The 25,312-nt window shown below is 47.0% G+C and overlaps 1 protein-coding gene across 2 annotated transcripts in view; it reads left to right on the top strand.

Moving 5' to 3' along the window:
- Window positions 1–25,312, top strand: part of LOC130023331 (glutathione S-transferase C-terminal domain-containing protein-like) — a 97,293-nt gene that overhangs the window by 56,177 nt on the left and 15,804 nt on the right. For both annotated transcript variants that reach the window (XM_056113814.1, XM_056113813.1), the window contains exons 2-4: window positions 14,549–14,989; window positions 15,695–16,114; window positions 19,716–19,976. In XM_056113814.1, the coding sequence (XP_055969789.1) occupies window positions 14,549–14,989; window positions 15,695–16,114; window positions 19,716–19,976 (1,122 nt within the window). The remainder of the gene's footprint in view (window positions 1–14,548; window positions 14,990–15,694; window positions 16,115–19,715; window positions 19,977–25,312) is intronic.

Raw genomic sequence — 25,312 nt, 5'->3', positions numbered from 1 at the left:
CCCCTGAGGAGGCTATAGAGATGTCAGTTGGAAGATGAGGCGCTCCTTAGGAGATTCACTTACGAGTCCGATGTTTGCTGAAGGCCCTCTTTAGGAGATTCAATGAGGATTCCTTTGGTCGAGGAGGCGATCCTGAGGAGGCTATAGAGGTCTCAGAGGGATGAGGAGGTGCGCCTTAGGAAATTTACTGAGCAATCTGATGGTTGTAGGATGCGCTCCTGAGTAGGCTGTAGAGGAGGTAGATGGAGGAGTAATCGCTCCTTTGTAGATTGACTGAGAAGACGAATGTTTCGTGGAGGTGCTCCTGTGCAGGTTCGCAGAGGAGCTGGATGGATGGAGGAGGCACCCCTGAGGAGGCTATAGAGGAGTCAGATGAAGATGAGGCGCCCCTTTGGAGATTCAATGAGGATTCGGATGGTCAGAGGAGGCGATCCTGAGGAGGCTATAGAGGTCTCAGAGGGATGAGGAGGTGCGCCTTAGGAAATTTACTGAGCAATCTGATGGTTGGAGGATGCGCTCCTGAGTAGGCTATAGAGGAGGTAGATGGAGGAGGAATCGCTCCTTAGTAGATTGACTGAGAAGACGAATGTTTCGCGGAGGTGCTCCTGTGCAGGTTTGCGGAGGAGCTGGATGGATGGAGGAGGCACCCCTGAGGAGGCTATAGAGGAGTCAGATGAAGATGAGGCGCCCCTTAGGAGATTGAATGAAGATTCAGATGTTTGATGGTGGCACTCCTGAGGGGGTTCAGTGAATTCCTGGGTCTTTTGAGGAGGCGCCCCTGAGGAGGCTATAGAGATGTCAGTTGGATGATGAGGCGCTCCTTAGGAGATTCACGTACGAGTCAGATGTTTGCTGCATGCGCTCCTTAGGTGATTCGCTGAGGATTCGGACGGTCGGAGGAGGCGCTCCTTAGAAGGATATAGAGGACTCAGATTGATGAGGATGTGCTCTTTATAGTATTTACTGAGCAATGGGATGGCTCGAGGAGGCGCTCTGGAGACAGATGGAGGAGTAATCGCTCCTTAGTACATTCACTGAGGAGTCAGATGTTTGTGGGAGGCGCACGTGAGGATTTCGGTGAGGAGCTAGATGGTTGGAGGAGGCACTGCTGAGGAGGCTATGGAGGAGTCAGATGAAGAGGAGGCCCCCCTTAAGAGATTCAATGAGGAGTTAGGTGTTTGATGCAGGCACTCCTGAGGGGGTTCAGTGAAGACCTGGATCTTTGGAGGAGGCGCCCCTGAGGAGGCTATAGAGATGTCAGTTGGAAGATGAGGCGCTCCTTAGGAGATTCACTTACGAGTCCGATGTTTGCTGAAGGCCCTCTTTAGGAGATTCAATGAGGATTCCTTTGGTCGAGGAGGCGATCCTGAGGAGGCTATAGAGGTCTCAGAGGGATGAGGAGGTGCGCCTTAGGAAATTTACTGAGCAATCTGATGGTTGGAGGATGCGCTCCTGAGTAGGCTGTAGAGGAGGTAGATGGAGGAGTAATCGCTCCTTTGTAGATTGACTGAGAAGACGAATGTTTCGTGGAGGTGCTCCTGTGCAGGTTCGCAGAGGAGCTGGATGGATGGAGGAGGCACCCCTGAGGAGGCTATAGAGGAGTCAGATGAAGATGAGGCGCCCCTTTGGAGATTCAATGAGGATTCGGATGGTCAGAGGAGGCGATCCTGAGGAGGCTATAGAGGTCTCAGAGGGATGAGGAGGTGCGCCTTAGGAAATTTACTGAGCAATCTGATGGTTGGAGGATGCGCTCCTGAGTAGGCTTTAGAGGAGGTAGATGGAGGAGGAATCGCTCCTTAGTAGATTGACTGAGAAGACGAATGTTTCGCGGAGGTGGTCCTGTGCAGGTTTGCGGAGGAGCTGGATGGATGGAGGAGGCACCCCTGAGGAGGCTATAGAGGAGTCAGATGAAGATGAGGCGCCCCTTAGGCGATTGAATGAAGATTCGGATGTCTGATGGTGGCACTCCTGAGGGGGTTCAGTGAATTCCTGGATCTTTTGAGGAGGCGCCCCTGAGGAGGCTATAGAGATGTCAGTTGGATGATGAGGCGCTCCTTAGGAGATTCACTTACGAGTCAGATGTTTGCTGCATGCGCTCCTTAGGTGATTCGCTGAGGATTCGGACGGTCGGAGGAGGCGCTCCTTAGAAGGATATAGAGGACTCAGATTGATGAGGATGTGCTCTTTATGGTACTTACTGAGCAATGGGATGGCTCGAGGAGGCGCTCTGGAGACAGATGGAGGAGTAATCGCTCCTTAGTACATTCACTGAGGAGTAAGATGTTTGTGGGAGGCGCACGTGAGGATTTCGGTGAGGAGCTAGATGGTTGGAGGAGGCACTGCTGAGGAGGCTATGGAGGAGTCAGATGAAGAGGAGGCCCCCCTTAAGAGATTCAATAAGGAGTTAGGTGTTTGATGCAGGCACTCCTGAGGGGGTTCAGTGAAGACCTGGATCTTTGGAGGAGGCGCCCCTGAGGAGGCTATAGAGATGTCAGTTGGAAGATGAGGCGCTCCTTAGGAGATTCACTTACGAGTCCGATGTTTGCTGAAGGCCCTCTTTAGGAGATTCAATGAGGATTCCTTTGGTCGAGGAGGCGATCCTGAGGAGGCTATAGAGGTCTCAGAGGGATGAGGAGGTGCGCCTTAGGAAATTTACTGAGCAATCTGATGGTTGGAGGATGCGCTCCTGAGTAGGCTGTAGAGGAGGTAGATGGAGGAGTAATCGCTCCTTTGTAGATTGACTGAGAAGACGAATGTTTCGTGGAGGTGCTCCTGTGCAGGTTTGCGGAGGAGCTGGATGGATGGAGGAGGCACCCCTGAGGAGGCTATAGAGGAGTCAGATGAAGATGAGGCGCCCCTTTGGAGATTCAATGAGGATTCGGATGGTCAGAGGAGGCGATCCTGAGGAGGCTATAGAGGTCTCAGAGGGATGAGGAGGTGCGCCTTAGGAAATTTACTGAGCAATCTGATGGTTGGAGGATGCGCTCCTGAGTAGGCTATAGAGGAGGTAGATGGAGGAGGAATCGCTCCTTAGTAGATTGACTGAGAAGACGAATGTTTCGCGGAGGTGCTCCTGTGCAGGTTTGCGGAGGAGCTGGATGGATGGAGGAGGCACCCCTGAGGAGGCTATAGAGGAGTCAGATGAAGATGAGGCGCCCCTTAGGAGCTTGAATGAAGATTCGGATGTTTGATGGTGGCACTCCTGAGGGGGTTCAGTGAATTCCTGGGTCTTTTGAGGAGGCGCCCCTGAGGAGGCTATAGAGATGTCAGTTGGATGATGAGGCGCTCCTTAGGAGATTCACGTTCGAGTCAGATGTTTGCTGCATGCGCTCCTTAGGTGATTCGCTGAGGATTCGGACGGTCGGAGGAGGCGCTCCTTAGAAGGATATAGAGGACTCAGATTGATGAGGATGTGCTCTTTATAGTATTTACTGAGCAATGGGATGGCTCGAGGAGGCGCTCTGGAGACAGATGGAGGAGTAATCGCTCCTTAGTACATTCACTGAGGAGTCAGATGTTTGTGGGAGGCGCACGTGAGGATTTCGGTGAGGAGCTAGATGGTTGGAGGAGGCACTGCTGAGGAGGCTATGGAGGAGTCAGATGAAGAGGAGGCCCCCCTTAAGAGATTCAATGAGGAGTTAGGTGTTTGATGCAGGCACTCCTGAGGGGGTTCAGTGAAGACCTGGATCTTTGGAGGAGGCGCCCCTGAGGAGGCTATAGAGATGTCAGTTGGAAGATGAGGCGCTCCTTAGGAGATTCACTTACGAGTCCGATGTTTGCTGAAGGCCCTCTTTAGGAGATTCAATGAGGATTCCTTTGGTCGAGGAGGCGATCCTGAGGAGGCTATAGAGGTCTCAGAGGGATGAGGAGGTGCGCCTTAGGAAATTTACTGAGCAATCTGATGGTTGGAGGATGCGCTCCTGAGTAGGCTGTAGAGGAGGTAGATGGAGGAGTAATCGCTCCTTTGTAGATTGACTGAGAAGACGAATGTTTCGTGGAGGTGCTCCTGTGCAGGTTCGCAGAGGAGCTGGATGGATGGAGGAGGCACCCCTGAGGAGGCTATAGAGCAGTCAGATGAACATGAGGCGCCCTTTGGAGATTCAATGAGGATTCGGATGGTCAGAGGAGGCGATCCTGAGGAGGCTATAGAGGTCTCAGAGGGATGAGGAGGTGCGCCTTAGGAAATTTACTGAGCAATCTGATGGTTGGAGGATGCGCTCCTGAGTAGGCTATAGAGGAGGTAGATGGAGGAGGAATCGCTCCTTAGTAGATTGACTGAGAAGACGAATGTTTCGCGGAGGTGCTCCTGTGCAGGTTTGCGGAGGAGCTGGATGGATGGAGGAGGCACCCCTGAGGAGGCTATAGAGGAGTCAGATGAAGATGAGGCGCCCCTTAGGAGATTGAATGAAGATTCGGATGTTTGATGGTGGCACTCCTGAGGGGGTTCAGTGAATTCCTGGGTCTTTTGAGGAGGCGCCCCTGAGGAGGCTATAGAGATGTCAGTTGGATGATGAGGCGCTCCTTAGGAGATTCACTTACGAGTCAGATGTTTGCTGCATGCTCTCCTTAGGTGATTCGATGAGTATTCGGACGGTCGGAGGAGGCGCTCCTTAGAAGGATATAGAGGACTCAGATTGATGAGGATGTGCTCTTTATAGTATTTACTGAGCAATGGGATGGCTCGAGGAGGCGCTCTGGAGACAGATGGAGGAGTAATCGCTCCTTAGTACATTCACTGAGGAGTCAGATGTTTGTGGGAGGCGCACGTGAGGATTTCGGTGAGGAGCTAGATGGTTGGAGGAGGCACTGCTGAGGAGGCTATGGAGGAGTCAGATGAAGAGGAGGCCCCCCTTAAGAGATTAAATGAGGAGTTAGGTGTTTGATGCAGGCACTCCTGAGGGGGTTCAGTGAAGACCTGGATCTTTGGAGGAGGCGCCCCTGAGGAGGCTCTAGAGATGTCAGTTGGAAGATGAGGCGCTCCATAGGAGATTCACTTACGAGTCCGATGTTTGCTGAAGGCGCTCCATAGGAGATTCAATGAGGATTCCTTTGGTCGAGGAGGCGATCCTGAGGAGGCTATAGGGGTCTCAGAGGGATGAGGATGTGCGCCTTAGGAAATTTAGTTAGCAATCTGATGGCTGGAGGATGCGCTCCTGTGTAGGCTATATAGGAGGTAGATGGAGTAGCAATCTCTCCTTAGTATATTCACTGAGGAGAAGAATTTTTGGTGGAGGCTCTCCTGTGGAGGTTCGGTGAGGAGCTGCATGGTAGGAGGAGGCACTCCTGAGGAGGCTATAGAGGAGTCAGATGAAGATGAGGCGCCCCTTTGCAGATTCAATGAGGATTCGGATGGTCAGAGGAGGCGATCCTGAGGAGGCTATAGAGGTCTCAGAGGGATGAGGAGGTGCGCCTTAGGAAATTTACTGAGCAATCTGATGGTTGGAGGAGGCGCTCCTGAGTAGGCTATCGAGGAGGTAGATGGAGGAGGAATCGCTCCTTAGTAGATTGACTGAGAAGACGAATGTTTCGCGGAGGTGGTCCTGTGCAGGTTTGCGGAGGAGCTGGATGGATGGAGGAGGCACCCCTGAGGAGGCTATAGAGGAGTCAGATGAAGATGAGGCGCCCCTTAGGAGATTGAATGAAGATTCGGATGTTTGATGGTGGCACTCCTGAGGGGGTTCAGTGAATTCCTGGGTCTTTTGAGGAGGCGCCCCTGAGGAGGCTATAGAGATGTCAGTTGGATGATGAGGCGCTCCTTAGGAGATTCACTTACGAGTCAGATGTTTGCTGCATGCTCTCCTTAGGTGATTCGATGAGTATTCGGACGGTCGGAGGAGGCGCTCCTTAGAAGGATATAGAGGACTCAGATTGATGAGGATGTGCTCTTTATAGTATTTACTGAGCAATGGGATGGCTCGAGGAGGCGCTCTGGAGACAGATGGAGGAGTAATCGCTCCTTAGTACATTCACTGAGGAGTCAGATGTTTGTGGGAGGCGCACGTGAGGATTTCGGTGAGGAGCTAGATGGTTGGAGGAGGCACTGCTGAGGAGGCTATGGAGGAGTCAGATGAAGAGGAGGCCCCCCTTAAGAGATTCAATGAGGAGTTAGGTGTTTGATGCAGGCACTCCTGAGGGGGTTCAGTGAAGACCTGGATCTTTGGAGGAGGCGCCCCTGAGGAGGCTCTAGAGATGTCAGTTGGAAGATGAGGCGCTCCATAGGAGATTCACTTACGAGTCCGATGTTTGCTGAAGGCGCTCTATAGGAGATTCAATGAGGATTCCTTTGGTCGAGGAGGCGATCCTGAGGAGGCTATAGGGGTCTCAGAGGGATGAGGATGTGCGCCTTAGGAAATTTAGTTAGCAATCTGATGGCTGGAGGATGCGCTCCTGTGTAGGCTATATAGGAGGTAGATGGAGTAGCAATCTCTCCTTAGTATATTCACTGAGGAGAAGAATTTTTGGTGGAGGCTCTCCTGTGGAGGTTCGGTGAGGAGCTGCATGGTAGGAGGAGGCACTCCTGAGGAGGCTATAGAGGAGTCAGATGAAGATGAGGCGCCCCTTTGCAGATTCAATGAGGATTCGGATGGTCAGAGGAGGCGATCCTGAGGAGGCTATAGAGGTCTCAGAGGGATGAGGAGGTGCGCCTTAGGAAATTTACTGAGCAATCTGATGGTTGGAGGAGGCGCTCCTGAGTAGGCTATCGAGGAGGTAGATGGAGGAGGAATCGCTCCTTAGTAGATTGACTGAGAAGACGAATGTTTCGCGGAGGTGGTCCTGTGCAGGTTTGCGGAGGAGCTGGATGGATGGAGGAGGCACCCCTGAGGAGGCTATAGAGGAGTCAGATGAAGATGAGGCGCCCCTTAGGAGATTGAATGAAGATTCGGATGTTTGATGGTGGCACTCCTGAGGGGGTTCAGTGAATTCCTGGATCTTTTGAGGAGGCGCCCCTGAGGAGGCTATAGAGATGTCAGTTGGATGATGAGGCGCTCCTTAGGAGATTCACTTACGAGTCAGATGTTTGCTGCATGCGCTCCTTAGGTGATTCGATGAGGATTCGGACGGTCGGAGGAGGCGCTCCTTAGAAGGATATAGAGGACTCAGATTGATGAGGATGTGCTCTTTATAGTATTTACTGAGCAATGGGATGGCTCGAGGAGGCGCTCTGGAGACAGATGGAGGAGTAATCGCTCCTTAGTACATTCACTGAGGAGTCAGATGTTTGTGGGAGGCGCACGTGAGGATTTCGGTGAGGAGCTAGATGGTTGGAGGAGGCACTGCTGAGGAGGCTATGGAGGAGTCAGATGAAGAGGAGGCCCCCCTTAAGAGAGTCAATGAGGAGTTAGGTGTTTGATGCAGGCACTCCTGAGGGGGTTCAGTGAAGACCTGGATCTTTGGAGGAGGCGCCCCTGAGGAGGCTATAGAGATGTCAGTTGGAAGATGAGGCGCTCCTTAGGAGATTCACTTACGAGTCCGATGTTTGCTGAAGGCCCTCTTTAGGAGATTCAATGAGGATTCCTTTGGTCGAGGAGGCGATCCTGAGGAGGCTATAGAGGTCTCAGAGGGATGAGGAGGTGCGCCTTAGGAAATTTACTGAGCAATCTGATGGTTGGAGGATGCGCTCCTGAGTAGGCTGTAGAGGAGGTAGATGGAGGAGTAATCGCTCCTTTGTAGATTGACTGAGAAGACGAATGTTTCGTGGAGGTGCTCCTGTGCAGGTTCGCAGAGGAGCTGGATGGATGGAGGAGGCACCCCTGAGGAGGCTATAGAGGAGTCAGATGAAGATGAGGCGCCCCTTTGGAGATTCAATGAGGATTCGGATGGTCAGAGGAGGCGATCCTGAGGAGGCTATAGAGGTCTCAGAGGGATGAGGAGGTGCGCCTTAGGAAATTTACTGAGCAATCTGATGGTTGGAGGATGCGCTCCTGAGTAGGCTATAGAGGAGGTAGATGGAGGAGGAATCGCTCCTTAGTAGATTGACTGAGAAGACGAATGTTTCGCGGAGGTGCTCCTGTGCAGGTTTGCGGAGGAGCTGGATGGATGGAGGAGGCACCCCTGAGGAGGCTATAGAGAGTCAGATGAAGATGAGGCGCCCCTTAGGAGATTGAATGAAGATTCGGATGTTTGATGGTGGCACTCCTGAGGGGGTTCAGTGAATTCCTGCATCTTTTGAGGAGGCGCCCCTGAGGAGGCTATAGAGATGTCAGTTGGATGATGAGGCACTCCTTAGGAGATTCACTTACGAGTCAGATGTTTGCTGCATGCGCTCCTTAGGTGATTCGCTGAGGATTCGGACTGTCGGAGGAGGCGCTCCTTAGAAGGATATAGAGGACTCAGATTGATGAGGATGTGCTCTTTATGACATTTACTGAGCAATCGGATGGCTCGAGGAGGCGCTCTGGAGACACATGGAGGAGTAATCACTCCTTAGTACATTCACTGAGGAGTCAGATGTTTGTTGGAGGCGCACGTGAGGATTTCGGTGAGGAGCTAGATGGTAGGAGGAGGCACTGCTGAGGAGGCTATGGAGGAGTCAGATGAAGAGGAGGCCCCCCTTAGGAGATTCAATGAGGAGTTAGGTGTTTGATGCAGGCACTCCTGAGGGGGTTCAGTGAAGACCTGGATCTTTGGAGGAGGCGCCCCTGAGGAGGCTATAGAGATGTCTGTTGGAAGATGAGGCGCTCCATAGGAGATTCACTTACGAGTCCGATGTTTGCTGAAGGCGCTCCATAGGAGATTCAATGAAGATTCCTTTGATCGAGGAGGCGGTCCTGAGGAGGCTATAGAGGTCTCAGAGGGATGAGGAGGTGCGCCTTAGGAAATTTACTGAGCAATCTGATGGTTTTAGGAGGCACTCCTGAGTAGGCTATAGAGGAGGTAGATGGAGGAGGAATCGCTCCTTAGTAGATTCACTGAGGAGATGAATGTTTGGTGGAGGCGTTCCTGTGGAGGTTCGGTGAGGAGAACTTTCATTTTCTCTCAAGTATCTCTGTAAGTTTTACATATGGTATTTTATTGCTGTTCTGTTTTGTTCATATTTAATATTTATTAAATGCTTACAGGGAGAAGAGTTTACAGAGTATTCAAAAAAAAAAAAAAAGCACTCCTGTTTTCAAGTTCCTGAGGTACCCGGATAGTGGCAGATCTATGTGTATGTTATTTTCCTTTCCTATTTCTTTGTTTCTCATCCAAAACAGCAAGATATTATTTCAGTTTGATTTTTGTAAAAACCTTGTTAGTAAGCCTAGACATAGTTGCTAATTTCTAAATGCCAGACAAATGAGGACACCTTTTTCCTTTCATGTCTTTCCTTGAGCACTCGGGCATCTTCTTTGTACCATTCACTGTCAGAAGGTGACTAAGAAGGTTGGGAAATTAACCAGCAGTTTCATAGAGCAAGAGAAGTTTTGTAACCCTTGGGCTCTGATGGGAAAATAGTACAGTTCTTTACCTGAATAGCCCACCCTGCATGCAGCGGACCTAGGTTCCATCCCCGGCATCCCATCTGGTCCCCGAGTACCACCAGAAGTGATCCCTGAGTGCAGAGCCAGGAGCCATCCCTGAGCAATGCCCAGTGTGACAAAAAAACCAAAAAATAAATAGAAATAAACCATTGGGCTTTTAGAACAGAGCTGTGGGAGTGGGCTCAAAGTGATCTGGGCACAGTGTAGAGAGTTTTGGTGCTTTGGTGGTGGTACTGGTGATTGAAGCAGAAGTCTTAATACTATTGTGAACCATGTGCTTCAATAATAAAATTTAACTTATTGTTTATAAGCTATATGGAATAGTTTCTAGAGAATATTAAACAAAAAACATGGTACAGTCTGTTATCTTTATTTAAAAATATGGAAAAGCGATTGTATTATTAAATGATTTTAAAAGATAATAGTACTTATATCCCCTGTGTTATGGTAATGAATGATTCGCTCCTTTAACATACTGAAAAGTGGGCCTGAAGCTCGCCTCATTACCAGTGGACCCAGGTTCACATTCTCAGCACCCCAGTGGCCCCCTGGGCCTAGCCAAAAGGCAAATCAATAAAATACTGAGGGACCTCAGAGAGCACAGTTAACTGAAGCACATGTTTGTGCAAGGAGGGTTAGTTAGGTTTAGTCCCCGGTGTTGCATACATCCCCTGGGCACGCAACCAGGTATAGGCCCTGCGCACTCCCAGGTATAGCCAAAAGACAGAAAAATAGAAGTTCACTAAAAAGTGAGCAAGAAGCATTAAAAAGTGACCTTTGATTTAAAATTGTTAGAATAGTAAAAGAATTTAGAATATCAAAGGAATTTTGGAACATTGAAGATTTTATAAAATTCTGGGCACACTGGTAGTTCAAATATGCGCCTGGGTTGCATGTGTAGTTTTCAATGGTTTTTTACTCTTCAACCATAAGTACCCTAGCACCCTGTTACTGCTTCCATGGTGAATGCCTCTTCAAGTGTGCCATCTAGCGTCAAGTTTGGTGCTATGATTTATGGATTAAAATTCCCCCTAGGGGGGATGGGGGTGGGAGGGATACTGGGATCTGTGGTGGTGGGAAATGGGCACTGGTGGAGGGATGGGTATTTGATCATTGCATAATTGAAACCCAAGCACAAAAATTTGTAAGTCTGCAACTGTACCTCATGATGTCTCACTATTAAAAATTTTTTTAATAAAAAATAAAATGAAATGAAATTCCCCCTAGAAAAATTTTTATATCAATTTAAATTTTTAATAACAGACACATGTGTTAAGGAATGTGATTTGAAAATGCCCACCACCACCCCCCAATAATTGTGTATTGTTGCATCTGTAAAATAAGCAAAGCCTGTGTGTTTCTGATAAATCTATTCAATAAGAGCTTCGTGATAATATGTACATACCTGTTGAAAAAGATATTAAGGGCATTCAGGTAGGAAAGGAAGAAATCAAGCTCTCACTATTCGCAGATGATATGATACTCTACTTAGAGAACCCAATAACTTCCACCAAAAAACTCCTAGAAACAATAGACTCGTATAGTAAAGTTGCAGGTTATAAAATCAATACCCAAAAGTCCATGGCTTTCCTATACGCAAACAGTGAGAGAGAAGAAAGCAACATGAAAAAAACAATCCCATTCACAATTGTGCCCCAGAAAATCAAGTACCTAGGAATCAGCTTAACTAAGGAAGTAAAGGACCTGTACAAAGAAAACTACAAAACGCTACTTCAGGAAATAAAAGAGGACATGAGGAAATGGAAAGATATCCCCTGCTCATGGGTCGGGAGGCTTAACATTGTCAAAATGGCAATACTACCGAAAGCATTGTATAAATTCAATGCAATCCCTATAAGGATACCCATGACATTCTTCAAAGAAATGGAGCAAACACTCTTGAAATTTATATGGAACAAAAAGCCCCCACGAATAGCTAAAGCAATTCTTGGGAAAAAGAAAATGGGAGGAATCAACCTCCTGAACTTCAAACTGTACTACAAAGCAGTAATAATTAAAACAGCATGGTACTGGAACAAAGGCAGAACTGCAGACCAATGGAACAGGGTTGAATACACTGACATCTCTCCTCAATCATATGCTCATCTAATCTTTGATAAAGGTGCAAGTAATGTGAAGTGGAGTAAGGAAAGCCTCTTTAATAAATTGTGTTGGCATCACTGGACGGCTACATGCAAAAAAATAGGCTCAGAACTCTGCCTAACACCATGTACAAAAGTAAGATCAAAATGGATTAAAGACCTCAACATCAGACCAGAAACCATAAGGTACATTGAAGATAAAGTTGGCAAAACCCTCCATGACATTGAAGCTAATGGTATCTTCAAAGATGCCACGCCACTGGCCGAGCAAGTGAAAACAGAGATAGATAAATGGGACTATCTTAAACTAAGAAGCTTCTGCACCTCCAAAGAAACACTGACCAAAATACAAAGACAGTCTACAGAATGGGAAAGGATATTCACCGAATACACATCTGACAAGGGGTTGATATCCAGGATATACAAAATACTGGTTAAACTCCACAAGAAGAAAACATCCAACCCCATCCAAAAATGGGGCAATGAAATGAACAGAAACTTTCTCAAAGAAGAAATCCGAATGGCAAAAAAGCACATGAGAAAATGCTCTACATCATTAATCATCAGGGAGATGCAGATCAAAACCACAATGAGATACCATCTCACACCTCAGAGACTGGCCCACATTCAAAAGAACAAAAGCAACCGATGCTGGCGTGGATGTGGCGAGAAAGGGACACTCCTTCACTGTTGGTGGGAATGTCCACTGGTTCAGCCCTTCTGGAAAACAGGATGGACGATTCTCAAAAAATTAGAAATTGAGATCCCATTTGACCCAGCAATACCACTCCTGGGAATATATCCCAGAGAGACAAAAATGTATAGTCGAAGTGACATCTGCACTTGTTTGTTCATTGCAGCACTCTTTACAATAGCCAGAAACTGGAAGAAACCTGAATGCCCAAGAACAGACGACTGGTTAAAGAAACTTTGGTACATCTACACAATGGAGTACTATGTAGCTCTTAGAAAAGATGAAGTCATGAACTTTACATACAAGTGGTACAATATGGAAAGTATCATGCTAAGCGAAATGAGTCAGAAAGAGAGGGATAGACATAGAAAGATTGCATTCATCTGGGGGATATAAAGTAACAAAGTATGAGATTAATACCCAAGAATAGCTGAGATCAGCACCAGGAGGATTACTCCATAACTTAGAGGCCAGCCGGGTATCCTAGAGGAAAGGGCAGTTCAGATAGAGAAGGGAGCACCAAATAAAGGATGTTTGGAGGATCCTCCCAGGAGGGGAGATGCATGTCGAAAGTAGACTATGGACTGAACATGTTTGCCACTCAATGCCTCTTTTGCAGACCACAACACCCAAAAGGAGAGAGAGAACACAGGGGATTGCCCTGCCACAGAGACAGGGGGGATGGGGGGATGGGGGTGGGAGGGATATTATCCATGGTGGTGGAAAATGGGCACTGGTGGAGGGATGGGTATCTGATCATTGTATAATTGAAACCAAATCACAAAAAATTGTAAATCTACAACTTTAAAATAAAATAAAGGGAAAAAAAATAAAATAAAATAAAAATAAAAATTTAAAAAAAAATGTACATACCTGTAACAGGCCCTTAGGTGGAACATGAACAAAGCACACCTTTCCAAGGGGGGTGGGGCTTAGAGTTTGAAACTTGAATCCAGTAGCCTTGGAAGATGGATATTTGAGGAAATGTCTGAAAATGTTGAAGGGGTTCTGGGCAGGACACATCAAGGCCCAGGGCGGGAATATGAGCAGACATTCAGGGAAGAGGAATCTGTTGGCTGGGTTAGGAACCTCGTGGAGGAGTCCGTTCTAGAGCTGTGTTGGCTGCTGGAGGAACTTGGCCTTTTCTCTGAGGGGTGGAAGGTTCAAGCAGACTCGTGAGTGATGAGAGCTTCATTTTTGACAGAACCATCCTCGCTGTTGTGTTGAGAACAGACCAGAATGGAGCGGGGAGGGCAGCAGGCTTGGGAGGACGCTTCTGTAGCTGGCAGGACTGGTTCTTGATTCACAGAGGTAACCATGGCGATGCTGTGCACGGCCAGGTGCTTGGAGACACTGCAATGGAACCCAAGCAGGCGCTGGGGGCATTGGTGGTGGAATATGGGGGGAGACCGGGGGGGGGGGGGGTTCTCCTCCTGGGCCTCTGAAGTGCTGTTAGCTGGGCAGAGGATGCAGGAAAGTCGGGTTTAGGGGCTAGGGAGAAGAAGCTTGATATTTTGCATGTGTAAGGTAGCTTAAGCCTCAGTCTCTTCAGTTGGGGGGCGATTCAGTCCATGGTGGGGAACCCCTTTGGTCTGGCAGGAATGAGGTCATGCAGGGCAGGCAGGAGGCAGCGGACACAGGTACTGGGGGTCGTCACACTTTCACAGGCTCTCAGTGTTCTCGGCTAGCAAGTTTCCATCCTGGGCATCTCGTGTTCTTGTCTCTCCGTTGTGCAGATGACTGAATGCTCCTTTTAGGGGCTCCCTGGCAGTCATTAACCAATCAGGCAGAAATACTTGTCTTTTCTGGTTTTCTCTATTGGCCACTTTTGGAGATCCGTGGTCTGTGGCTCCTGGTGTGGCAGGTTGCAGGTGTGTGCTCACGCAGTGTGTGCTCTGCCTTCAACTGCCTCCCTGGAATTTTTCTTTTCCAGGGCTTGGGACCCTGGCGGTCACTCCCAGTGATTCTCAGCCAACTGGTGGCCGTTGTTTCTGTGCTGGGGCCATCACAGCACTCAGGGAGTCTCCAGGGATGGCCTCATGCCGCATGAGGCCTCCGCATCTACACCCCCTCTGGGGTGCTGGGAGCCATAGCAGCAACCTAATCCCACTACTGCTCCCTGACCCAGAAGGACTTTTGGGGGGGAAATTCTATGGAGACCAGGAACACATTTTGTAGAGTCTAATCTCTTACAAATACTAGCATAAGTTTTAGAAAGACTCCCTTCTCTCAGCTTCTAAGTTAACGTATCAGAGCCCCATGTCTCAGTGTGTTTCTTCCCTGCTTCTCAGATGCCCCCATGCAAGGAGAAGATGAAAGGCATCAGGAAGCATCCTCCCGCAGAGTGCCTCTACCTCAGCTTCTCCCACCAGTCCGAGGGCTGCGTCTTCCCACTGCACACAGCCGTGAGCTTGTTCCTCTTGGCCTACTGTGACTGCAAAGTCTTTAAGGTTTACTTGGTTCTCACCGAAGACAGTGAGGACCTTTCACGGCCCAAAAGTCCCCTGGCCCAGGGTGTTCAAACCCATGTCATCTCACGGCACGAGCTGCCCCCCATAGTCCAGAACTGCCGTTTGCCTGCAGTGGTGGAAAAACCTGACAATTTCTGTAGAGCTGGACTTGCTGTTGTGCTAAGACACATAATCCAAACGTCCTACGACATGGACCCCTCAAGGAAGGAGATCCTGGAGCTTCTGGGCTTCAAGAAGACCTGCCTGAAAGCATGTGCTGAAGTGAGTCTGGGGCTCCTTCCTTCCTTCCTTCCTTCCTTCCTTCCTTCCTTCCTTCCTTCCTTAATTCTGTGATGCACAGGGGTTACTCCTGGCTTTGCACTCAGGAATTACTCCTCGTGGTGCTCAGGGGACCATATGGGATGCTGGGAATCAAACCCTGGTCGGCCGCATGCAAGACAAATGCCCTACCAGCTGTGCTATCGCTCCAGCCCCAGGTAGGGGTCTCTTTCTGTTTCATAAAGCTGTGAGGAGCGGTCACCTTCCTGGTCACCTTCCCAGGGACTTTTATTTGAGCTGTGTGGAGACATCAAACTAGCCTTTTGTCTCAGCCAGCATTTCAGTGTAGTGTTGAATGTAACATTGAAGATAAAATCTGTGAGCTTTGGAAATATGTTCTGGAGGATGGCTTTTTGTCTTAGTTACTTTGAGAGTTGTTAAAGGCTGTTAATAGCCTTTGGAAAGCTGCTGTCCTAGGGGTTGGGTGCTGCCCTAGAAAGTTCCGGGAAGGAGGAAAGCCCCTTGGGACCCGGGTCAGGAACAGAGCCTGCATTTTTAGATAACCACTGCCCGTGTCCCGAAGTGGCTGCGGTGGCCTGCCCGCTCCTTCCCAGGGACGGCTGGCCTGCAGACCCCAGGGAAGCCGCTGTCTTTCCCCACCCCCCCCACCCACCCAGAACCCCTTTCAGGGCGGGTTTTGTGTTGCAGGTCAGCCAGTGGACGCGACTCTGTGAGCTCACCGTCCCCCTGGCCATTGAGAGTTTCCTGCAGGGGTCCCCACAGCCCCTGAGCATCCCCACCGAGCTGCAGCAGCTGGAGCGGAAGCTGAGGGAGCCAGTGCGGGTGCACAACGACGACAAGCTGCGGCGGCAGAAGCTGAAGCAGCAGCAGGCCGAGGGCCCCTGTCCCGCCCAGCCCCAGCACCCCGGCGCGGCCCCCAACCTGGAGCTGCAGGTGGCCTTCTCCAAGCTGGGGGTGCAGGAGGAGCCGGCCGCTGCCAGGAGGGAGCCGCCCCACGTCCGCAAGGCCCGGGCCTCGGAGCTGCCCCCGCTGGAGCACGTGTTCGCCGAGGGCCTGTACTTCACGCTGGCCGACATCGTGCTCCTGCCTTGTGTCCACCTCTTCCTGGTAAGGCCAGCCCTTCCCGAGCCCCGCCCCTCCTCTTATCTGCAGGCAGTGGTTGGGAGCACCGAGCCCCCAACTGTGCGAGGGACAAGTGCCCACCTGTGAGGCACGGGGACAGCGTCCCCACATAGAGAGCTGGAGAAAGGCCAACAAGGAGGAAGCCTCGCTCAATTTAGGACAGTGTTAGCAACTCTTATGATCATTTAGTTTCAAATTGTTTCAAATATGATTCCCTTCTCATATTAGAGGGCCCAGGGTTAAAATGCTAAAACAAAACATTAATAGTCAGAATAACTTGACAGTGAAATGGGGTGAAAAAGAAAGATGTAACAATGGTTTAGATACACTAATGATTTGTTTCTACTTTCGTAGAGTACCCCCCACCCCATCCTAGCTGCACCTGATGGGCATTCCCCGCGTGTGAGAGATGGGGGCGGGGGGGGGGGGGGTGCCTGACAGTGCTCTGGGCACCTGGGATCCTCTGGGCTCCAGGGATCACACTCCTACCTGCCGGGCGTTTGCTCTAGTTCTACCACTTACGCTCTCAGCCCAGCTCCCTAGATATTCTGGATTTTGGGGAGGGGGCCACTGCTCATGATTTTCTGCCTAACCAGCTTTGGGTTCAGGGAGAGGCAGATGGCACCTGGGACTGTGTTTTCCTCCCCACCCCGCATTGATGTTAAATGTCACATGTATTCATATTCTGTTATCTCTGGAGTGGGGTGGGGAGAAACATTGATTCTCTTTTCTAGACAAATGATTAACAATGTTCTTGTTCCTGACTCTCTTCTTTATTAACTCAGTTCACAGAGGGGTCACTGATACCTGTCATGAAATACTGTTGGTCTTCTTCATGATTTCTTTAGTTTACTATGTTCATGTCTAATTTAAAGAAAATTGGATCAAAGTGACACATCTATTGACTCATTAAATATGAATTATATAGTTACCTAGTCACAACTTAGTTTCCAAAGGAAGAAAAGATGCTATGTGCATGTAATAAATAATAAAAGATTGCTACTAAGAGGACTTGAGAAACGGAGAAAATGAGAACATTTCTTAATTATTTACTTTGGTTTAACCTTTATTTGCGTAGTATATAATCTATTCCTGGGCAATTAAAATTTTTGGGTGAAAATTTGGTGAAACTTTTGACATCTCAGAATGTCATTTAGATGATTTTCAGACTTTTTAACGCTCACAATAAATCATGCATTTTATAAGTCATCAACGTACAAGTAAATATTTTTATGTTGGTGTGAAGGTATGGAGACTGAGATGTTACATGAGATTTCTAGGTATGAGTAAATTACCTGCGGCTGCAGGATCAGGAGGAGGCTCAGGGATGGTGAGCGTCCCAGGGTCCTAGAGGACGCCTGGAGCGCGTATGTGGGCAAAGCCAAGTCCTGAGTTCGAATAATGACTGACCTGGGGGAGGAAGAAGACCAGGCACAGTGTTGGGGACAAACAGGAAGAGACTCAGGGATGGTGAGCATCCCAGGGTTCACGTAAATATCTTTATAGTATGTTTATAAGTACTTAAAAAGTAAACCATCTTTCTCTACATGCTTAATATTTTTTTTGTAGGAGTACTGCTATTTATTCAGCCACTGATTAGCTGATTGAATTGGGCATGAACTCCACCTTAATTTTTTTATTTATTTTTTTCTTTTTATATTTATTTTTTGAATCACTTGTGGGAAAAGTTACTAAGCTTTCAGGTTTAAGTCTTGGTCATACAATGATCAAACACCTTTCCCTTCACCAGTACTCATTTTTCACCACCAAGAACCCCAGTATACCCCCCCACCCCTCCAAATGTCTGTGAGGCAGATGATTTCTACTTAACTCTTCTCTACATTGATTACATTCATTATTTCAACAAGAGATGTACCATTATTGTTTAGAATTTCCCCCCAAACAATCAGAATTGCTGAAAAGACATTGTGAAATATTTTGTTTTCTATAGCAGGTTATGTACATGCTTAATATTTTAGTAGGTTTTTTTTTCATTAAAAAACATTAATTTTATAGCCTTTGATCATATACAGTAGTTTGAAAAATGCTCACTGGGGGATGTTCTTTGATGACATTTTCTTGCTTATTGATTCAAAGAGTGTATTTGTATGGTAGTATTTTGAATATTTCCGCATATAAGAAGTTAGATATAAAGCCTGTCCATATAAACAATTTCTTGTGCTTACTTAACCTTGAAAGTCCAGTTAAAATAAATTGTTCATGTGTGTTAATTTTTCTGTTTTTTTCGAGCTCCTTAGGCTATAATTATTGCTAGATATTTTTGTAGAGATTATCTGTGGTTTGACCTTTTTACTTATCTGTTCATAATCATGTCATAAAATGGTTGTAACATTATAAGTGTTCCCATGGAAACAGCATTCAGTGTCTTGATAAGCAAGAACAGTCTTTTAAAAAAAACTGAGGTTAAAAAACAAAACAAAACTGAGGTTTGGTGGGAATGCCAGGAGAAGTCGTCTGATCATGAGAAGCAAAACTGCATCTATATCAGGAGCAATAGTTTAGCTCTTTCTAGTTTGAAGAGTAAAAATCTTAATTTAAGCGCTGCATAATGATAAAAAAATACCATTTTGAGTGTAGCAAATCACAAATCATGTTTGTGATTCCACTTACATGAAATTCTGGGAAAGGAGAATTGATCCAGAACTGTCAGCCATGCTGTACACAGCTGAGCCAGGAGCAGATTGAACAGTTACAGAGGCACTCTTCACGGTGGTCTACAGGCTCGGGAGCTGCATTCTGGGGCCAGCTACCCAAGGTTGATGCTGAAGATAGGTCCGCTGCCCCATGAGCACCCCAGAACCCCCAATACCGTCCCGCCAAGCTTTTCCCAAAAGGGAGAGACTTGATTGCATTCCAGAGTGCAGGGAAGGTTGGAGCAGTGCTCAGATCTACACCCCTGTCCCTTCGCTGGAGAAACTTTTGATGGGTAGAAAGGTTAGAACATCTGTTTCTTCTTTCTTTGATTTTGAGTCCACACCTGGTGGCGCTTGGGGCTACTCCCAGCTTTGTGCTCGGGGTGCTCTGAGAACTGCAAGCCCGCAAGCCTGCGCTTGGCTATTGAGCTTTCCCTCTGTCCTGACCCCGTCCTGTTTTCTAAGAATCAGGACATGGTTTTCAGGACAGATACGATGAGAACTCAAAAGCATCAGATCGTTTGGCATCCTGAATGAACACTGATAGTTTTTTTGAGTGCTTCCCCCGAAAGCATAAATTATAATAGGTCTTCAAGCTCTGCTATCTGCTCAGAAGCCAGAGGCAAGAAGGAACGAAGAGATTTGTGTGTTTCAGCTTGTTCTTTCCAAAAAATGTTATGACAAATTTATGTCTCTGCAAAGCAGATACTGCAGAGAATGATAGTGTTACCATCCTTTGTCCAAGCCAGTTTAGCAGGTGCAGGTAGTGCTTGTTCTTCAGGGCCGGGGGGCCAGGCTTACTGTTTGAACCTCCACTTAAAATACACGAGTTATACAGAGTGTGAAGTCATCTCACTGTTGCTATTTGTCGGCAAGCAAAAACTATATAGTCATGTGTCCTGTTATCCCTAATGTGTGTTGCTCCCGCCTAGGTCACCATCTGTAAGAAGCTTTCTGAGAAGCTGGTGGAATTCCCACTGCTGACTGCATGGTACCAGCGGGTTCAGGAGGTGCCACGCGTGAAAACAGCAGCTTCTCAGTGCGGGATCCATTTCCTCCACTTGCCGGAGTCGCTGTCCTCTGCACAGGAGCAGCACCCCGAGTTTGTGGAGACCCTGGGTGCAGAGGAACCAGAGGAGCAAAGTGAGCCTCCGTTTATAGGCGGGCCGAGACCAACGATGACAAAGTTAAGGGTATGTGAATATGCACAATTTGGGTTCAGATTTTTCATGGGACATTGCAATCTACTGAGCTTGTAGGCATTTGTCAACTTTTGTTGTTGTGTTTTTTTTTTTGTTATTGGAGCAATACCATACAGTGCTCAGGAGCACCTTGCCCACGTGGTACTTGGCAAAGCAGTCTTAACCCTGAAACCGAGTCCTTCAAGAGGACACAGGGATTTCTCAGCGGCTGGGACTGGGGAGCTCCCAGGGGACAGCATCTGATGGCCTGGATTCCCAGCATTTAGCTCACTAGCACTGGTCTTCAGTAAGTCACTTCACAGCTCAGAACTTTAGAATAACAGACATTTAGGTTTTTCTGTGACATCTTAGTGTAACTCTTAGGTTGGACAAAAGATGACTGGGACATTTTACCCAGTTTTTCATTTTTTTTAATTTATTTTTTTTAAAGTTTTGAAGCTTATTATAATGAGTAGATGCGGCCCTTTCGGTGGGGGTGGGGGAGGGCGTCACACCCAGTGATGCACAGGGATTATTCTTGGCAGTGCTCCGGGGACCATATGGGATGCTGGGAATCAAACCTGGGTGGTTGGCCGTGTGCAAGGCAAACACCCTACCGGCTGTACTATAGCTCCAGCCCCCTCACCCAGTTGTTTTTCTTTTTTTTCTTTTTTGGGTCACACATGGCAATGCACAGGGGTTACTCCTGGCTCTGCACTCAGGAATTACTCCTGGCAGTGCTCAGGGGACCATATGGGATGCTGGCAATCGAACCTGGGTCAGCCGTGTGCAAGGCAAATGCCCTACCCACTGTTCTATCGCTCCAGGTCCCCCCCACTCAGTTTTTTAAAGATGTAAAGTTCAGATCTTAAAAAGGGTAAACTTTCCATTTTAATTTAATTCTAGCTTGATAATAGTAAAAGATGAAATAAATGTTCAGCAGGGCATTGTTTTCGTTACTTACTAGTGAATTTTTCCATTAACATTTTAAAAGACTGTTTTTATCAAATTAATATATTATGTGAGCCATATGTCTCATTTCTTGTCAGGTTGTGTCAATTACATGAAGAAATTGGTCCTTAGTGGAGTTATAAAATAGGAGAGTTTCTTAGAGAAATACGTCTCACTTTTTTTTCCCTGCCTTTTGTTTCTTTCCATACAATCTTGCCTCCAAAATTTTCCTTAGCTCTAGTGGCTTTAAATTTATTCAGTTAGTAAAATATCAATAAGTGCATGTGCCTATTGATCATCAGGAATTTTCTGAATGTTGGTTATATAAAAAGTACATTTAGGTTTCCTTTAGGGATCTTAAATTCTGGTGGAGGGAAAATAAAGAGGGAACATGAGTAGGTAATGTATCAGGGAATAAGTTCTATGTCAGTAATAATGTGAGCAGGTGGGTGGGAGGTGGCAGCAGTTGGGGTGATTTTTCTGTACGGTAATCAGAATATACATTCCTTTTCTGAGGTCAAGACATGGATGAATAAATTCATTAAACCTGAATCAATTAAAGATTTGGAAGAAGTGTTCTAAGCAGAAGGGCTGGCTAGAAAGCTACTGAGCTTGACTCTGGGCACTTTGGGATGTATCCCTGGAGGACCCGCCACCAGCACCACCCTCCTCCCAAAAAATTGGTGTGAATGATCATTCGGGTTGAGACTTTTTGAGTAGAACCTCGTAGGCCGAGCTCCTTTTCCTATGCAGAGATGGACCGTGAGGGCTCGAGGGGTGTCTGGGGAATGCACTTGCTTTGCATGTGACTGAATCCAGTTTGGTACCTGGCACTGCATGGTCCATTGAGTGACCCCCGAAAACAGCCGGAGTAGGAGATGCTGAGCATCAGCAGTAGCTCTCAGCACCCCCCCACCCCCAACATCCCCGAAAGACAGAGCTCGAAGGGTGTGTGCAGAGTAAGTAGGGATTTATCTTCATGTGGATTTAGGGCGTTTGCCTAGCACGTGGCCGACCCAGATTTGATTCCTCCGTCCCTCTTGGAGAGCCTGGCAAGCTACCCAGAGTATCCCGCCCACACGGCAGAGCCTGGCAAGCTCCTCCCCGTGGCATATTCGATATGCCAAAAACAGTAACAAGTCTCACAATGGAGACGTTACTGGTGCACGCTCGAGCAAATCGATGAACAACAGGAAGACAGTGCTACAGTGCTACAGTGGATTGTTTGTGATAAAATGTTTATCCTCAAGAGACTTTCCTCTTTGATGCTCAGTGTAATTCTAGGGAGCTTTTTTCCTTTCTATGCAATTTCAGATAAGAATAGCATTACTTTGGACTATTTCAGTATGAAAAATAATCAAGTAACTTCTGTCAAAAGATGCCACCTATCACATTTGGGTGTTTCGTCTTTCGGTTTGGGGCCATGTCCAGCAGTGCTTCAGGCTTCCTCCTGTCTCTGTGCTCAGTGGTCAGGGAATTGCTGGGTGGTGCTGGGATCACACTCGATTTGGCCGCATTCCAGGCAAGGACCTGGGCCTCTGGACACTCTCTGGCTCCACATGCCGTGTTTCTAATGTGACTCAGGGGTTTGACGTCCATCTGCCTATTACTGTGTCTGTGCCTTCCTAGTTTTGGAAATAGACATGTGGACTTCTAGAACATTGCGGGATTTTATGAATTTAGTGATTCGGAAAGAACTTACTTCCTTTTCTAGGGAAAAGGCATTGAAGTGATGTTTGCTCCGCACCCTTGCCCCACGTGGACCCTTGATTGGGATTCTCTTCCTGCCGCCGCGAGCCCAAAGGAAGGTGAGGGTTTGCTCGTCCTTAGCTTTGACTCAGTCGGATTTCCTCTGCAGTTCCATCTCCCAGTTCTTTTTAATTTTGTATTTGGCTTTATCTAATATTCTGATTACACGTTAACTTTGTACTGAAACTTTCAAAATGAAATATATGCCTCACTCGGGATTAGTGTTTCTTCCCTTTTCCTACATTTGCTTCATCTATTTTTTCTTTCATTGCTGAGATTTTTTTTGAGGGGGGTGGTTTGGGCCACACCCAGTGATGTGCAGGGGTTCCTCCTGGCTCTGCACTCAATAATCTCTCCTGGCAGTGCTCAAGGGACCCACAGGAGATGTCTGGGATTGAGCCTGGGTCTGTGAGTGCAGGGCAAGTGCCCTCCCGCTATAGGATCGCTCTGGCCCAACATTGCTGAAATATTTGAAGCACATCCCAGACATGTCATACTTTATTAAATCTAAAAAAAAAAAAACTCAAATAATCACGATGGCATCCTAAATAATTCCCACTCATTAGCACTCCTAATTTAAATTTTCAAAATATCCTGTGCCATCTGATAACTAATTCATAATCATTTCCCCACAGTTAAATAAAATTGATTTGAAAACATTTTTCTAGTTAGGTGTCTACTTTTTATTTTATTTTTGACTGTCTGAAATCATGTTTGGTCTGTGTTTGCAGGGGTGAGTTTGGGTCCTTCATGGCAGCGCCCAGGCACTCGGTGCTCAGGAAGCATAGGGGGTCTTTCCCTCCTCTCCACCCTCAGTCTTCTCAGGAGCATGCAAGGCCCCCGCCCCTCTTAAGCATGCTTAATTATGGTGTGTGACTAAAAATAAAAAGCAAAATCTCTTTTCCCTTGGAAGTAGATTTTTTTCTCATTCTCAGTTTTCTGTTATGCTTTGTTCTACCCTAGATTAGATCAGAGACCTTATTTTTTAGACCTTCTTTTTAAATATTGGCAAGCAGAACTTAATGGTGACAAATTACCAAGGGAGTTATAATTGCCATTTTGTCTAGTGTGGATTACATAGAATCCTCTTAGTATCACCTTTTCAAACAAAAGTCTGTGATGAGAAATAATGAATGAAGTGTTAAAAATTAGTTATCTACAGTTTTTTTCTTTTTTTGTTTTTTTTGTTTGTTTGTTTGTTTGTTTTTCTATTTTTGGGTCACACCTGGCTATGCACACGGGTTACTCCTGGCTCTGCACTCAGGAATTACCCCTGGCAGTGCTCAAAGGACCATATGGGATGCTGGGAATCGAACCCGGGTTGACCGTGTGCAAGGCAAACCCTCTACCTGCTGTGCTATTGCTCCAGCCGCTACAGTTTTTTTTCAATTAGGTCATATGTATATTGTTAAGAATTATTTGAAATTTCTCCTCCCTGTATACAGGTGAACAAACAGGAATTATTGAACAGTCAAGCACGTTTAGATCTTTTCCTGACTCTGCTAGATAATTTATTCACTACTGGACCCATTTGAAACTTACTGTGGTTTATTTGGGAATATTTATGCATTCACTCTAAGAAACCTCAACTTACCCATTCTAGAGTGAATGGTAAAGATTAAAATGTTTCAAGAGTAAATAGCTTCCAAAGGTTGCGATGCAGGATTGACATGCTGTGACATCCCTTTGAGAAGCAGTGGCAAGTGAGAGTCTGTGTATATAAATATGAAGCCCCGTTGCTCTCTCTCGCCGCCTCTGATGGGTGGTCACAGATAAACACAGGAATGGGAGTGCCTTGGGAGCACTGTGAATGGGTGCAACCCAGTAAATCCAAGCTCCCTCTGTCAAGGGAGACAGGACATACCGATGTTATCCTACAGGAGTTCTGTCTCTTCAGTGTGTGTTGATGGGGCTGGCAGGGGGGCAGTTCGAACTCAGGCCCTCTTTGTGTAATGGCCTGTTCTGGGTCTCTTCTCCTCCGGGGGTCCCTCACCCACACACTCACCTGGAGCTGTGTCCCAGCTCGAGAGATGACTGCTCCTCAGCCTTCTCTCGCTCTGACTTCTTTGAGGCTTTCCTACTGATCATGGCTGGCAGGCACTATAATAACAGACTGTGATATGTTTTAGAATGTCATATTTGGATGAAAATTTGCAGAAATGTTACGTTAATTATTAATGGTTGAATTTTCAGTAAGGACCCATTTTAAGTGGAGAAAAACTTATCAAATTGGCCCAAAGCAAGGAAGAAAACAGATACACCTCTAAAACAAAGATTTCAGCAATAAATTATTTAGTCCAAGGCTTTCCTGTTACTCTAAAGGAGACACAGGAGAATCCCTGACCTTGCAGTTAGTTCCCTGCAGGCTATATGTGGTGTCTCTGAAAGCCCTGGAAACAAGCTTCTGTTCCTAACCCACGCAAACCCAACTCTATTAATTCTGTCCTGTCCATCTGCAGGATTCGTTTTCCTCATATAACTTAGCTCTTGAATTGCCTTTCAGAGCACTTTTGAATATCTAACACTAAATAACTCAGTTTTTAGTCTTAACAACTCCCAGTATTGCTAAGTTTGAAGAAAAACTGTAAGTACAATTTTATAACTACATTTAAGGAGACAGAGGAAAACCGTGATGTAGTTCTTTATTA

Source organism: Sorex fumeus, unplaced genomic scaffold (genome assembly GCF_029834395.1).
Source record: "Sorex fumeus unplaced genomic scaffold, SorFum_2.1 ptg000024l, whole genome shotgun sequence".
Lineage (NCBI taxonomy): Eukaryota > Metazoa > Chordata > Mammalia > Eulipotyphla > Soricidae > Sorex > Sorex fumeus.
Note: the sequence above shows the minus strand (reverse complement) of the source record. Positions and strands in the feature narration are given on the sequence as shown.